Genomic DNA, 16,625 nt, shown 5'->3' on the forward strand with positions numbered 1-16,625 from the left:
CTGGGGTGGCCGTTCCTAGGCCCTTGGGCCTTCGTGGGGGAGATCCAGCTCTGAGGGCTGGAAGCTTCCTGGGGGGCCCACCCAACTCTGTGTTCCTGCAGTTCGACTGCACAGACAGAGGGGAGAGGCCTGGGCAGTGACGGACTGAGACAGGAGCCGTGCTCCCCACCTCCAGCTCTGGGGACGTCGGATTTACAGGCTCTGCACAGGGAGCAGAAGCCACTGCACTAGCTTTCAGACGCCTGCCGTGTGGGTAGGGCGAAGCCTATGCATGATGATGGTAACACCACCACCACCACTGAGAGCCCCACTTAGCAGGTGCCAGCTACGGTGAGGCCCGTGAGAGTTAGGGTGCCACAGGGGTGCCCGGTTTCTCAGGTCGTGCAGGGGACAGGGTCTTTCCGACTGCTCCCGTCCGAGGAAAGTCTGTGTTTTCCTGCCCTGGCAGAGCTTCCTCTCACACAGGCTCTGGCTTTTGCAGGTAGGACTCCTCGTCCTGGGGTTTTCCGTCCTACCCTGCAGGCACGGATGAGGTCAGCTGCGTGCTGTAGGTAGCAGGTACCCACCGGACAATGCTTCCAACATACTAAACTGGGGCTGCCTGTGGGATTTCTGTCACATACGGTGTTTCAGGAAGACAAGAAGGTCTTTCTGTGAGTTTGTTTAATTCGAATTTCTATAACCCGGTGTTAAGAATCTCAAATTCGACCTCATCATGTATTTGTATATCTCCATCCTATAATGAGGATGGCTCAGATCGCCTAACATTATAATCTTGTGTGAATTTGAAAAACGTTCTGGCTTAATGATGACCATATTAGCAAGCACTTTTTAAAATTTTGGCTGTAACATACTTCACGTTTATTTCTATTTATCAGACACTGAATTTTGAAGTTGGGTCACCAAGTGTCAGATGTCAGTAACATGTCACATGATGCCAAGTACCCAGAGACAGTGATGACCCCTCACTTGCTGGATGGTGACGCCAGCCTCATTGCCATCACTCTATGAGCCGTAGTCTTTTCATCTGTAAAATGGGCTCATAGCAGCAAGGCCTGCTGCAGGGGCTAAATCACACAATCCGTCCCGGAAACCCAGGCTGTGCTCAGTAACCCGGGCTAGTATTGTTCCTGGAGCCCTGCTGGAGCAGTGCTGTCACACAACCGGCTGTTAACAACTACCAGTCGGTCCAAGGGAGAGAGGGGAGGCTTCCTAGGCCCATCAAGAGTGACAGTCTCAGAAACTCACAGGGGCAGTTCTACCCTGTCCTACAGGGCCACAATGAGCTGGAATGAACTCAAAAAATTAAGGAACTCAGTCTCCAGATATTGGCAAATCCTCATGGCTTGAGGTAACTGACAATCTCTCGAGTTTAGCCTATCTCAACTGAGAGGCCTGGTGCCATTTAACCCCTTTGAGCGACTGCATCAGATGGTTCCACAGATAAATAAGCACCTGGGAATTTTGACCTTGGCAAAATTAAGACAGTATAACCCATGCTGCCCAGCGTGGTTTCATAAAGTACCGTGAATAATAAGTTTAACCTGGGCATCGCGAGCTGTTGTGCAACGTCATACCGCCACCGTGTGGCGACAGGTCTAACTGCACCCAAAGGAACAAGCAACCTTGAGGAAGCAATTCCCATTTTCTACTTACCACTCCGGTTTTCACAATCCTGGTCCCTTGGAATATTCGAGTGGTATTAGCTGAGAAACAAAGAAATCAACGTGGTAAACAAAGACGTGACAGCAAAACACACCGAGCTGCTTCTCTGTGGTTATGTCGGAGAAGAACAGTGCCATAGAAACTAAAACACCAGCACGGAAACATTAACAAAACATGCTAACTAGCGAAGCAAGTACCACTTTGCTTACGTGGTTCTTCTCTAAGCCACAACTGTCGAGTAATCTGCAAATCTCCTTTTTGAAATGGAATTCACCACCAACATTGTAAGCAGTAGCTTTCATCTAAAGATGTCCATTTTCTGTTTAAACGGACAATCCTTGTATCTGCCAATCCTGGGCTCCCCTCCCTGCAGGGCGCACACGGGGCTGCGCCGAGGGTGCCCACCCTGCAGGCACCTGGGATGCTGCGCGCCCTTTGCACCCAGTCCTGCCTGGCCTCTCTGAGCATGGATTTGCTTCGTTGAAGGGTGAACCAGGGGGAGTGGCCAATGTAGTCAACAGCCGCATCCAGGAGTCAATACAATCATTCAGATTCTAGGTCAAATAAGGATCGTAGGAAGCAGGCAGCTCCCTCCCGGGAATACACTGTAGCCTCCCACGATGACAGAGCTGCTCTGGGATCGATACTTCACCGCCGCGGACAGGTGACACACCTCCCTTTGTTAGGGCAGGAAAAAAGGTTCCCTGGAGACCCACTTGCCCTGCTTTGTAAAGTCAAGCCAACAGACTAAACCACCTCCCTAGAGGCAGGCCTGATTTTCATTAATCTTGGATGACCTCTGCCCTGGTCAGGGGCAGCCCCGCTGCAGTGACTCAGAAATTTCTACAGGCCCTCTGTGATCTCGGGGTGCTGGCACCTCACTGAATCTAGGGAGCCGGCGCCTGCGTGCTCATTAGACTTAGTGGAGGCCACACAGATGGCGGCTCCCCCGGGGTGGGGGGTGGGGGGGCAGGTCCTACCCTACCTGCCGCCTTGTCACTGACGGAGATCACAGGTGTTTTCATACAGTGGCAGCTACCTGCCAGGCCTGTTTATGGGCATCTCTTCTGAAACAACCACAGTGGTTGGCAACGCGTCGACTTGTCACTTTGATACTTTAATTTTTAAAAGTGCATATATGAATAGATCAAAAATTGTTTAAAATATTTTGACATGTGTTGGAATGCAAGTATGACTGGTCTCCTCGGCTATGTAGTTTGCTCATTTCTCGAACTTTAGCGAGACTGATTTCTGCTCGGTTTCGGGTTTGGTGCCATAGAAATTAGAGTGGGGCGGCTAACCACAAGGTCAGCAGTTTGAAACTATCAGTTGCTTTCTACTCCCTGAGGGGTTAGAGGCTCGGAAGCCCACAGGGACGATTCTACCTGTCCTACAGGGTCACGGTGAGTCCACACTGACTGGGTGACAGTGTGTTTTGGGTGGAAGTCGTGTTTTCAAGCAACGGAAGGCCTTTTCAATGAGAAGAGAAAAAATGGGGTGGATGGGCTGGGGGATGAGGAAATAAGGATTTTGATACAATTAGTATAAAGGTGACCAGACGTCCCGATTTTCAACAATTTTTCCCGCGTCCCGCGGCGTTTTTAAAAAGTCCCGATTTCTGGAAAGAAAGCACGACAAGCTAGGGTATATGGTTTTTGGCTGCATGTGGCTATTTCGCCAGGATATGAGTTTTATCAATGGTGTCCCGCTTGCCCAATGTTAAAATCTGGTCACCTTAAATTAGTAGGACATGAAAGGACACGAATGGCCTCAGGTGTGTGTTGGTGGGATGCGGCCTGTTTTTTCTTATCCACACAGTTCTACTGGCCCCCACCAGGTGGCAGCACTCAATGACAGTGGGGTAAAATATCCCACTGAAGTCACCGTTGTAGTCATGTTCATACTGACATCATAGACACACTGCAGGACAGAGTAGAAATGCCCGGGAAGGTTTCGGAGGCTGTGAATCTTTAAACAGCAGACTCCCACATCTTTCTCCCACAGAAAAGCTGGAGGGGTGACGGCACTAACCTGCTGCTTAGCCGCGGAGAACTTAACCAGGCCCCTTCCTTAAACCACAGAGGCAGAACTACGCAGGTCCCACGGGCCACCAAGAGGTTACAGCCATTCTGAGAAAAGCGCCAGTTGGCTCCACCTTCTCCCAGAGAGGTTGTGGCACAAAGGAAAAGCTCAGGGTCTTCTTTTTCCATGAGTGTTGAGAAATCACCGAGACTCTGCACACTTAGTGATCACGATTTATTCTTCTGTTAAGACTTGGGTATGTGGGTAACATCTGCTTTGGGGGATGGCCAGTGGCAAGGTCAAAAACAGCTCAGCTTCCCCATCATAAACCTGGGCTCTGCTTAGCAGCTGGGTGATCCCTGGCAAGTTAGCCAACCCCTCTAAGCTTCATTTCCCCGATGTGAACCCCGTGCAGGCTGCTGCCAGGGGAGGTGCACAGAAATACAGGTTTATGTCAAAACCTCTGTGCCCGTGGGCCCAATGTTCTGTGAGTGTTGCTTATTAGGTTGTCATTTTAATATTTGCCCTCCGGGGATAAACTTACTGTTATTGCGCGTCTATGTTATAGGTGGCTATATTAATACAGTATTTGTCCCATCACGTTATATCTAAATAAAATGATATTTGCTATAAAGAAGGTAACTGCTCTGCGTGGCTTCTTCAAGCTCCCCAACCAGGTGGGCCTGCGATGACGACAGCGCCGAGCCGTCCTGAGCAAGCCTCATGGCATTCGCTGAGCTTTTGCTTGCTGGTGTTTGGTATCAGTCTTCATGGTGGATGGGGTATGGAAAATGGGCCTCTGCTAAATCATGCACGACTAGCAGGCTCCCCAGAAACCCCGCTTGCCCGCCTGGACTAGCGCTGGACATTGGGGGGAAGATTCCAGCCTCACCCTGGCAGAGGGTCTGGGCTGCGCCCACCTTTATCACCACCAGAGCCGACGACCATCCACATAACAGGCGCACTCACTCTAAGCGGAGGACAGTCACCGGCAGAGGAGCCACGGGTGCCTCCCAACAAGTCGCTGGGATCAGATGTTTTTTATAATTTCTGGGCTTTGAGAAGCTTTAGCTGACGAGGCCCTTTTTGAATTACATTGCAAACATTTAATTTTTCAAAGTCCATGTGGAAGCCAGGGAGCCCAGACGCCTATTAATCTGGACCGGCAGTTCTGCAGGTCCCGGGCTCCTGTCGGGGCACTTGGGGACCAGCCATGATTTATGTCCCCAGCTCCAGGGCCCCGGCTCCTCTGGGCACCAACCAGGGGCTCTCTTCTCTCTCCCCTCTAGGCCCATGGTGCCACCACAGCGCAGGGAAGGGGTGGGCTCTGTCAGGGCACAGGTGGGCCTGGTGAACGTGATTTATTTATGAAGAAGTGCAGCTCGGTGAATTCCAATAAGTTGAAATGGGAGAATGAGATCAGTGCAGGATTGCAGAGCCTGAAGGCCTGCTGAGGGGGAATCCAGGCCGCACAGTTCCCCACTCTGGGGTCATCATTTATTATTGGTTTCATCAAACCTAATACTTAGGAGACGTGACTCAGGGCCAGGCAGGATGCTGCTTATCGAGCAGATGTCACTGCCATGTGAGCTCAGAGGCCTTCACGAGTGCTGGGTCGTGGAAGCTGCCACTGTTCTGCAGGGACCCCTGTGGCTTCGAGGTGCTCAGGAGCATTCTCCTCTTGCTGCTAAGAGGCAGCCAGAGCCCAGCGTGGATGTATTTATCTGTTGACTTTCTAGCCACCCACCTATTTGGGAAGCAAGCCATGGGACCTTCTGTTCTTAGACCTCACCAACATATCAGGGAAGCGCTGCCAACCCCATCTCCACAGGCAAAGGAAGAACAGGGGGTACAGGGCCCACCTTTCTCAGGGACTCCAGATGTCCATGCTCTTGTATCTCCTTGCCTTTGTCCCTCTCCCCTTTTCTCTTTTCTCTGTGCTTCATTCAAGTGACCAGGAAAAAACCCAGCACTCAAGCTTTAAGATGCAGGCTGGTGCGTGCCCCCCTTCCCGCCCCCGGTTACCTTGTTAATTATTAACAGGCACACTCCTGGGCCCACCTGTAGGGTTTCAGGCTCCACTGGTCCAGCAGAGGCCCAGAAATATCCATTCCTTAACTGCTACCCCAGGATGCCACGCTCTACTCATCCCTCAACTTCTAGGTACAATTCTGAAAACTTCTAGAGAAATGGTCTTCATCAGATCCATGACCCAAGAGGGTGAAGAACCAGTGCCTGGGATGCAGGGTTCTCAGTTCACAGATGGAAAGCAAGGGCCAGAGATGGGAAGACGCTGGTCAGGGAGGACCCCAGACTGGCAGCGTGGGGCCTGCGATCCCAGTTCCACGCCCCCCAGCTCCTTAAAAAATTATGGCTCACAGATGGTTCTTTTGTTGTGCCTGTTGTTATTGAGAGGCAACACAACAGAGCACACACCAACTCAGCCGTTTGGACACGTCCAATTCAGCAACGCTGATGGCATTCCTTCAGCCATGCAACCCTTCTCAACCTCCTTTTCTGAGAGGTTCCTCCCCGTTAACACACACCCAGGGCCCTCTGCGTGTCTGACCTAATCTCCCGAGTTGTCAGTCGATCTCCTATCGGTAGATCTCAGAGGAGCACAGGTCTCGGGACGGACACTCCTTACTGCCCTGATAACCTGCTGCTCGCTTTCAAGGAGGTCTCAGGGGATGTTTTTTGGTTTAAGGTGAAAAGATGATCTCAGGGCAATAATTCAAGGGGTTCATCCCAACTCCGTGATTTTCTGCAGTCCTGGAGTATTTTACCTCCTGTTTTGCATTTTCCCCCTTTTGGTGAGAATTCTTCTATAGATTCTTTGATGAGAACTTTCAGTTATAACTGATGGGCACCATCCTATTCTTATGATCTCATGGCAATGGAGGCAGGTGGCCACACATCCCATCTCTGCCACCTATTTCCCGGCCCTCCTCTCTTTCTGTGCTCCAGGTGAATGGGCACCTTGGCTGACTGACAGAAAGTTCTTAAGACCCCAGGTACCATTGCCTGTTTCTAGAAATTATGTCTTATTGCAGTGGTTCTCAACCTTCCTAATGCCGTAACCCTTCAATACAGTTCCTCATATTGTAGTGACCCCCAACCATAACATTATTTTTGTTGCTACTTCATAAGTGTCATTTTGCTACTGTTATGAATTGGGCGACCCCTGTGAAAGGGTCATTCCATCCCAAAGGGGTCATGACCCACAGTTTGAGAACCACTAACTTATTGGACCCAGGTCTAGGATAAGGGTGGACTGAGTAAAATAGGGTGGGTTTACTGAAAACAAACAAAAAACGGGTATTTTGATCAGCATGAGTTTTTAAAAAATTAAATGCTCATTTTGCTTTTCAAAATAGCCCACTAAAATATTAGTTATAATGACTACTAAGTTTTGGTACCCAGGGTGAATGCCTCACTATCAACTTTTAACCAGTCCACCAATCAGCAGGGATGCAACTCGGAATTGCAGAAGTCTCACGGGAGCGGTAGGCAGGGGTTAGTTAGTTTTATTTGTTTGGGGCTTATGGAGAACAACGAACTAAGTCAGAGTGGGAATCCTGAGAGGTTACTGATCAACACAACTGGGAGGGGCTTTTGAGAGCGTACTCAGTGTTGGATAATGCTTGGTGAATGGCCCAGATACTTGGTTCTGTACAGTTAAACAATAAAAACATTACAAAACCTTAATTTAATACTTTGCTCCTCCTTTCTGGTCTATGAAACCCTCCATGCAAAGGCAGGCTGCCAGTCCTGGGACTTGCTGGGTGGCCTTGAAAACCCTGTCTCTCCTTAATCATAGGACAGAACAGAGCAAGAGGGAGGTGGCTGGGGCCGCCCCCTGCTGGCGGGGACGGGAATCGGCCTCACCTTGGAAGAGCATCGTCTGGCTGAAGTCGCTGCGCATGTCGTTGCGGCACACGGCCTGGACGCGGAACAGGTAAAGGCTATCAGGTGACACCTGGCTAATGGTGGCTTTCTGCAAGTAGAGAAAGCAAAGGCGCGTTATGGGCTGAATTGCATCCCCTCAACATACCAGTGGGGGTCCTATGCCCTCTTCCTGTGGCTGTAGACAGGAACCCTGGTGAAGGAGTGGTTACGTGTAGGGCTGCTGACAGCAAAGCCAGCACTTTGAAGCCACCTGCCACTCCTTGGGAGGAGGGATGGGGCTTTCCACTCCGGAGAAGAGTTACCATCATGGAAATCCACAAGGGGAGATGCACCCTGTCTTATAAGATTTCTACAGGATCGTTATAAGACCCTGTAGAATCACCATGAGTCAGCATGGACTTGATGATGGGGAGCTTGTTTGGGGTTTATCCCTGTGGCTGCCGTCCCACAGGGCGGGAATCCTATACCCTGTACCTGTGGCTGCCGTCCCACAGGGCGAGAATCCTATACCCTGTACCTGTAGCTGCCGTCCCACAGGGCGGGAATCCTATACCCTGTACCTGTGGCTGCAGTCCCACAGGGCGGGAATCTTATACCCTGTACCTGTGGCTGCAGTGCCACAGGGCAGGAATCCCTTGCCCTGGTCCTGTGGCTGTGGTCCCAGTTTTAGAATAGGGTTTTCACCTATTCGTGTGATCACTAATCAGAATCCTCAGAATCCCACCACTGTTGAGTCTACCTACTCCAGCTCACAGCGACCTCAAGGACAGAGCCCTGTGCCCAGAGTTCCCAAGGCTGCAGCATCCACAGAAGCAGACCGCCAAGTCTTGGTTCTGGGGCACAGAGCTACGCAAGCACAGTGGCGGAACCACCCAAGGGGTGGCCATGGGACTCAGGGGTGCTGTGCCTGGAGACGTTGAGAAAGGATCCTCTCCCAGAACCAGCAGGGCGAGAGCCTTCCCATCCTGAGGGCGAACCCGGAGCCCAACCATGGCTGACACACGTGTTTCCCCACTGACCACGCACTGTGGAGGACTCACATCGCACTGTGCCTGAGAGCCTGCCTTCACCGCGGGCAGTGCAGGTCACAACGACATTCTCTGCTTCGCCTTCTTGACCTTAGTGGCCAGTGTGTCTTCAACCCTTTCATTCCCAGCGGGCCTGGCTGAACGACTGCCATAGCTCCTGGGCCTTTTACAGTGAAATACTTATCCAGAACGGATTTTCGAATTCTTTATCATGCTGAGTCTCCAGAGCCATGCAATATTGCCAAGGGCAGCACCTGATCTCGGCCGTCTGTTTCTCTGCACTTGAAAGGCCTTGTTGGGTCTTGGCAGTGTGACTGTTTTGTAAGCAGGAATGAAGGTGGGCTCAGGGAAGCAACGGTTGTCCTTGAGTTGGCCCTGATGTATTGCCACTCCCATGTGTGAGCAAGTGAGTCTGAGGACGGGTAAGGAGCCGTAACTGTGGCCCCATCTGCCCCTGCTGGTTGCCCAGAACACGGCCTCCTTCCTGGTGAGACTGTAATGTCAAACCCAAACCCAACTCACTCACTGACTCAACTGTGACGCATAGCAACCCTCCGGGGACAGAGTAGAAAGACTTTGTGAGAGTCTGAGATGATATATTTTCATGGGAGTGGAGAGCCTCGTCTTACTCCTGAGGAGGGACTGGTCGTTTGGGGTTGGCAGCCCAGCGCTAACCCAGTACGCCACTGGAGTGCCAGGATGGTAGTTGGGGCCACGCTAGTCAACTGGACGCCTCATTCATCAGCTTTGGAGAAACCAAACGCCCACTGCCATCGAGGCGATTCTCTCAGCAACCGTAGGTAAGGTTTCTGAAGCTGCCACTCTTTACAGGAGTAGACAGCCCTATCTGCTGCCTGCCAAGGGGCTGCTGGGTTTGAACCATGAACCTTGTGCTTAGTAGTGCAACATTTTCCAACAGTTGCAACCAGGGCTCCTTTGAAAAAAGGCAGTACAACACCTGCCCCCCAGATGTGCAGAGGGGTGTGGGGAGGGATGTAAACTGGAAGACAGCACACATGCCGGAAGGGTTACTTCTCAGATTCTGGGCTTTGTTATCAATGGAGTCCTTACACTTGGATACATAAGGAATGGAGAAAAGAAATTTGGTATGTTCCTGAAGAAAATATCCACCCCAGAAATGCTCATAGAGAGGCTCGCCTTCCCACTCCAGCCTGCACTTGCTCCTTTCCACCCACATGCACACCCCGTTCTGGAGACCTCTGACCCCCGGCTTCTGTGAGGGGTCGAATCTCCGCTTCATCTGTGTGGGGGTTATTAGAATTCACTTCCAGCCCCTATCTATTCATCTTTGTGTGTTTCATTATTTTCCACTTAGAACAAGAGACCACGTAAGCACCCGGATTGTTTCTGCTGATTAATGCCAGCCAGCTCTGCTTCACTAAGAGACAAATCCCGCATGGACTCCCCGCTGGGCCAAGGAAAAAGGTTACCATGCATCATGGCCTTGCGTGCCTTTCCATAGGCTCAGATTTCACGACTTCGCTCCCTGAGGTGACCCAGACCACAAGGTCTACTGGGGAAGTTGGAAACACCGTAAAAGTATTTTCCTCTAAAAGAATACAGCAAGCAGTTGGATGCTGTAACTGGCAGAGCGGGCCCAGGGGATGCTGTCAGAGGGAGAACAGCCATTAAGAATCCCACTTGGCGCAGCTGCATTTTTCATGGACACAGACAATGGTGGGCCCCACTATTCCCCAGCCTTCCTCTGATTATCGGTAAGCGCGAAGCTTTCCGACCCAGATGTGTCACTTTGAGTTTCCCTGTGCAGACGGGAAGACGAATGCTTTGGGAGGGTTGCAGTTATCCGGGAAGAAGGTGGTTCCTGCAGACATCTGAGCCCTGGCCTTGCAGGGTGCCGATGCCACTTTTGGGATGAGAAGCTGACTTGGGCACGCATCACTCAAGTGAAGTCAGATGTTAGGGTATCACTAGGTCCGGGGTCCCCACCTGGGTCCAGAGTGGTACCGGTTTGGATCTGTCGTGCATGTAGGGTAACTGATTTCATTAGCCCAGTGACCCTCTCAGGTGAGAAGGGCCTCATGCGGCGCGCTGCTGCCTGGCAGTGGACGAGCAGAGCTCGGACCGCGCTGCCCAGGGCTCACCAGCCTGCTGAGGTTACACAGCGGGGACCCCGAGCAGTCCCTATCCGCTCCTGAAAGCAGGGCACCCTTCTGGTAGCTGTGAGGATGGGGTGCATGCAGAAAGCCCCAGGGAGGCAGGTGTCTCTTAAACTGCCCAGCAGGGCAGAGGAGCGCGATTTGGGATCCGGAGGCTTTACCAGGTCTTTGTCGCTGTCCTTGGTGAACGTCTTTTCCTTCTCGTCCTCGTTCTTGGTCCAGCTGTAGGAGATCACGTAGTTCATGATGGGCGGGTGGTAGATGGTTTCTGGCCGGCTCCAGGACACCTGCAGCGCCGTCTGGTTCAGCGGCTGCACCTTCATGTGGATGGGTGGTGAACTGCACACTGAAAAGACACAGAAGGCCAGCTCAGGGGGCTTCCTGCACAACACTCGTACCACCACCCCAGCCTGTCTGCCGGACGGGGCCAGCTGCAGCAGGTGCGGGAGGTAGATGACATATCCACACTCCCTTCACCTGACCCAGACTCCCCCAACACTCTGTCTGCATATCTACCCTACTAGACAACACTTGCATACCATGCACACATGCTTGCATGCAACACACCCATATACTCTCCTGCAGCAGTCACCCGCAACCACATGCAGCGTACACACATGCAACACCTCACACACAATGTAACATGCTCCCATGCGACACCCACATCTACTGTTTTGCAATAGTGACACAACATACATGCTCACAGGCAACACACACAACATAACTTCCTTACATGGAGCACACACATGAAACACACAATACTCTCATGCAACACGCAACAGACATACAACTCACGTGCAACATACAGCGCAGTCACACATGCAACGTGAAACACCTATGGCTCACATTTACACGCAACACACAACTACATATATGCTTATAACACACATAAACAATAATACAATCACATACAACATGCTCTCTCAGAGTACACACATATAGGCGCACAGGCAGCCAATGGAGGGCAAGTGGCAGACTTCATGGCCTCTCCCCCTGGCTACCGTGACCTGCATCTCTGAGAAGCCTGGACATTCACTCACATAACCACACACCACTGTCACACTTGCAAACTGGTTCTCACACAGGACTCTGACCCATTGTTCCCACACTGCCAGATTTCCCAGGTGCCCCTGACCATTGTCCCCACACTGCTGGATGTCTTCAGCCTCCTTTAACCAGTGCCCTGACTTGCACTCCCGCACCCCCGTGATGGGTCTTTGAAGAGTCCAGTCCATTTGATGTGTGCGATGCCCCAAATCTCATTGTAAACAGACCAGAGTGTGAATAAATAAAATGACAGTTTAAATACTTTTAAAACAAAGGCATGAAAAAGGGGTCCCTTTCTCCACGCCAAACATGCTGCCCATGATCGTCCCGGGTGTGAGGCGGTGAGAAGTGACCCTATAGATGCACCTCTGCGGCGGCGAGCACACCCGGGGCCTCTGGCCGCCCAGCCTCGGGAGTGCCCTGCCTTCGTGGGACGCTGGTCGGCAGCGTGCTTTTCATCCCCGGCCACCGAGCTTGAAGGAGTGCCCGTCCGTGACAGCTGCATGCCCCAAGCTGTGACAACTGGAAACGGGGGCACAACTGGCCCTGGTTGGGAACCACTGGTCTAGGGCGGGGGTGCAGGGAAGGGTGGGGCAAGAAGGGGCCTTATATTCCCAAGCACCGAACAGGAGGGTCCGGGGCAGGAAGTGTACTTGAGAAATGGCAAGTGAGTGGGAGTGGAGACTATCTGGGTGGGCTTGAGGAAAGGAGGGCAGGCAAAGGTGGGAGTCGAAGCCTATTGTGGGGGAGGGGTGGTGGAAGGAAGCCTGTGTGGCTGGGTAAAGGCCCAGAGAGCAAGAAGTGATGGGCCTCCTGTGAGCACTGGGCAGAGTAGTCAGAGACACGGTGTCCTTGCCGCTCCGCGTGGCTGCGTGCAGACAGCTGGGAGAAGGCAGCCTGTTAGGAGACCAGGGCGGCCACTGGATTAAGACCAAGGTCATCGGTTGAGGAGGTGAAATCGCGAAGGAGTCCTGGGTGTGACGAACAGGTCACAGTGGGCTGCAGAGGGCGGGACGTTTCACAGGTACCCGAGCAGCTTTTGAAGAAAGGCCTTGCAATCCACATCCACACACCCCTTAATGTCCACGGTGCGTTCTGTGAAATGGGGTGCTGTGGGGTGTAGGAACACCGGACTAGGAACCAAAGTCCTCGGGAACATTGCTGGCCAGGCTGGGCACCATGCCACTGTGCCGAGGACTTTTGGGAAACGTTGGCTCCACTACTGCCAGCCTGCTTGGTCACCACCCGTCTCCAAGAGTCAACCCCACTCCACGTCCACCCCAACCTGTGCTCACTGGCTGCCCAGCCCCTGCCTGCCTGGCTCCGCCCACTGGCTTTCAACTCTCCCAGCCCTATCTGCCCCCTGCCTCCTCCCAGCCCCCCTCCTGCTCCTCTGCCCACCACAGACCGGGCCCAGTGACCGCCTCCACGCGAGGAGCAGTGGCCTCAAGCCTGGAGTCACGGGCAGGGCACCTTGCCTAGTGGGGCTGTGGCCTCAGTGGGCACTGCCCTCAGCAGCTCTGGTGGCCCCTGCCTGAGGTGTGGGCGGTGGGACAGGCCTTGGGAGCCCCCCAGGGCTGGGGCCGACTGGAGACACAGAGAGCTAGTGAGAGAGAGTTCCACTCTCTACGTATGTCTGCTAAGTCTCGTCTCCAACTAGCGTTCCTGATTCGATCACAACCCTTAAAGATCCCTGGTGGTGTGGTGATTGAGGTTTGGGCTACTAATGGCAAGTTCGATGGTTCAAGCTCACCTACCACACTGCAGAAACCTCACAGAGCAGTTCTACCGTGTCACAGGGCTGCTTTGATCGGCACCGGCTCTAGGGCAGTGGGCATTGTAACCCTTTGGGGCCATGATATATGTGCAGTCAGAAGTTGCCTAGACATTCCATGACTCATCCCTGTCTTTGCAAACTCCAGCTATTGAAAGCACCAGGGGGCGCCGCTCCATTGTGACGCACACAGGACACCATGAGGAGGTGTTGGCTCCATGGCCACTGGTCAACGGGTTGGACCAAGGAGGCCAAGGCTGTGCTGGGTACGGCGGGTGTGAGGGGCGAAGGGGAGGCCTATGTGCGGGCTAGGGGTGCCGTCTCTGACTGCTGGTGTCTCTTGGGACCCCAACTTCATGTCAAGGAGCCCCCCATGGGCACCACCCGAGAGCTCTACACGCAGGAGCAGGCCGCCTCTTCAGCTGGAGCAGGCCGGGCCGGGCTTCAAGAGCCAGGCTGCTGGAAAGGAGAGGAGATTGGCTTTGACAGTGAAGCATCCTTTGGCTCTTCAACTGCCAGACCCTGGTTCAGTCAGAGATTCACGTTGCGGGACTGAGACAGGAAGGAAGGGATAAATTAATGAGGCATTCCCACTGCCCCGCAGAACCCTGGGAGGCATCTCGGGCCTGCTGCAAAATGCCACCAGAACAGGGACATCAAACAGAGACCGAGCAGGGAAGCTCCAGCAGACAGAGGGAGACAGGCCACTAGGTGGCGGCAAGGTACTATTTTAGTGCTCAAGAGAGGCCCATCATTGAGCAGGGACAAACCAAGACCAAACCCACTGCCCATTCTGGCTCACAGCCACCCCAGTTAGAGAGGACTTCCCAGGCTGTAAATCTTTACTGGAATAGAGAGCCTCATCTTTCTCTTCCAGAGTGGCTAGGGGGAAGTTGAGTCACCAAGCTTGTGGGTAGCAGGCCAGTGTTTTCTAGCCAGCGCCATCCCAGGTTCCTGAGCACAGACCAGAGAACCAATCCAGAAAAGTTCTTCCACCTGCCTCCTTTCCGAGTACCAAGAAGGAAGCCCGGCGGCTTATGTCCTGGGGAATGTTTAGCCCTCACAGCATGGTCCACTCAGATTTCCTGGCCTGGACTTCTCTCTTACCTCCTCTCCCATGTCCTTAATTCTCTCCCTGATTTTGAAGGCGTCACTCTCGTGTCTGTTATTGGTGGGCCGCACGGATCTGCATATATCGCTACCAGTTACATCACAACCACCTACATAGTTCTATCACCCCCACACACAGATGCAACCATTCTTACTTTTTCTGCCAAGTTAAAACAGCTAGGTTTTTCTTTACCAATTAAGATGATTCACAGTATTGTTTTTAAAGAGAAACCCCAGCAGTCCAAAAAAGTCAGAAGAAAGTTAAAAACAATTAACAAACGAAAAATCCATCTGAAATCCCAGTACCCAGCTACAACCACTGTTAACACTTGGGGGATGTAATGTTCAGTTTAGCTCTTTACAGCCATAGGAAAGTATACACACTGGTCACTCACTGACAGTCGCACTATCCGACACCTTGCATTGAGGATAAGAGTCAATATAGTACCTATTTTGTCCACTGATGACAAGGGTGTCTGGCAGAAGCTAGTACGGAGGTGGGAGAGGAATGCTGGCTGTCATGATGACGGTAGTCGCAGCGAGGCTGGGCCAGGCTTATTGGTAAAGGGAGGCCATGAAGCAGCCATCTCCACTTTTGCTTAATGCTGATTTTCACATTCCCACCCCGGTCTTTGGAACCTTGTCATGCTGAGACATTGTACATACGGACAATTTGATGCAAATGGGATATGATTCTTATGGCACTATAGCTAGGTTTGCCACTAATGTTTTAACTTAAAAAAACATGGTTACATTTCGTATGTATAAATAGCTTGGCATCATTGTTTTTGATGGAGGTTTCAAATGCTATTATCTCAATGCACCGGAAAACATCGAGTAAATACACAAAGAACAAGCCCACCAGAGCCAGGGAGGGAATTTGGTGATGGAGTGGCATCAGCAGACTGATGACTGCCCCCAACACCACAGCGGAGGAGCCCTTGCCAGCTTCTGATCGAGAAGAATCTCTGGGCACAGTGGGCCAGATGTGGAGCAGCAGGTAATTCTCCATAAGGGGCTGGTAAGGAAATAATTTTTGGCTTTAAGAGTAGCCAAAGCCAATATAGTCGTTCCCCCTTATCTGAAGGTGGTCTGTCCACGGACCCCCAGCAGATGCCCGAAACCATGCTGGGTTCTGGGTCTTCCTTGAACCGTGTTTTCTCCTGCAGTGCACAGCAGGGGCCAGGGTGCCTGGGGAGGCAGTCCTAATCCATGAAAACCAGCAGGGCTCAGAGCAGCCACTCACCCACATGTGTCTTCCAGGCCCTCGCCCAGCTAAGGAGGATGGTGATTTTGCTAACAGATTCAAGCGTTGACAGCCGAGGCTGACTGTGTTCCGGTAACGGAAGCTGCAGAGAAGAGAGGCGGCTGCAGAGAAGTGGGTGACTGGTAGAAACAGGTGCCAGCGAGCTGCCTGTGACTTCTGGTGACCTTGTGTGTCAGAGGACAAAGGCAGCCCACAGGGGTTTCAGAGGCTGATTTTTTGGGGGAAATGGAACACCAGGCCTTTCTTCTGAGGAACTCAGGGGACCCTCAAACCACCGACTTCAGTTTAGCAGCGGAGCACAGAACCGCTGCAGCTTCCCAAGAGGTCCCATATTTATCCACACCGAAGTGTGAGCATCTTATCATTGTCATGTATGGTGAGATAGTCTGTTGATTTTTTTTTTTACTGTTAAAAAAAACAAACATCTTTCTTTGCTCGCAGTGGTACAAAACAGGAGGGGATGGAATTCAGCCTCCGGGCTAGTGCCTTGTTGACCCCAGGCTTATGAGATGAATGGAGGCCAAACTTTTACTTGAAAGCACCTTTATCAAATGCAATTTAGCATCGTGGCTATCTACGCAGCCCCCACTGCTTGGGCGGCATTACCAGCTCCCTGCCTATCGTCTGTCTCCTCCTAGCATGCACTCGGCGAGGCTGGCCCCTCT

The 16,625-nt window shown here is 52.3% G+C and overlaps 1 protein-coding gene across 1 annotated transcript in view; it reads right to left on the reverse strand.

Moving 5' to 3' along the window:
• The window catches only part of PTPRG (protein tyrosine phosphatase receptor type G), an 808,607-nt gene that overhangs the window by 108,847 nt on the left and 683,135 nt on the right, over positions 1–16,625 (reverse strand). Inside the window, exons 9-11 of the mRNA XM_045290127.1 lie at positions 10,924–11,108; positions 7,576–7,684; positions 1,657–1,706 (exon numbers count right to left, since the gene is read on the reverse strand). Coding sequence (XP_045146062.1) covers positions 1,657–1,706; positions 7,576–7,684; positions 10,924–11,108 — 344 coding nt within the window. The remainder of the gene's footprint in view (positions 1–1,656; positions 1,707–7,575; positions 7,685–10,923; positions 11,109–16,625) is intronic.

The sequence above is a fragment of the Echinops telfairi genome, unplaced genomic scaffold, assembly GCF_000313985.2.
Source record: "Echinops telfairi isolate 266 unplaced genomic scaffold, ASM31398v2 ScPeMD7_31;HRSCAF=116, whole genome shotgun sequence".
In the NCBI taxonomy this organism is placed as follows: domain Eukaryota; kingdom Metazoa; phylum Chordata; class Mammalia; order Afrosoricida; family Tenrecidae; genus Echinops; species Echinops telfairi.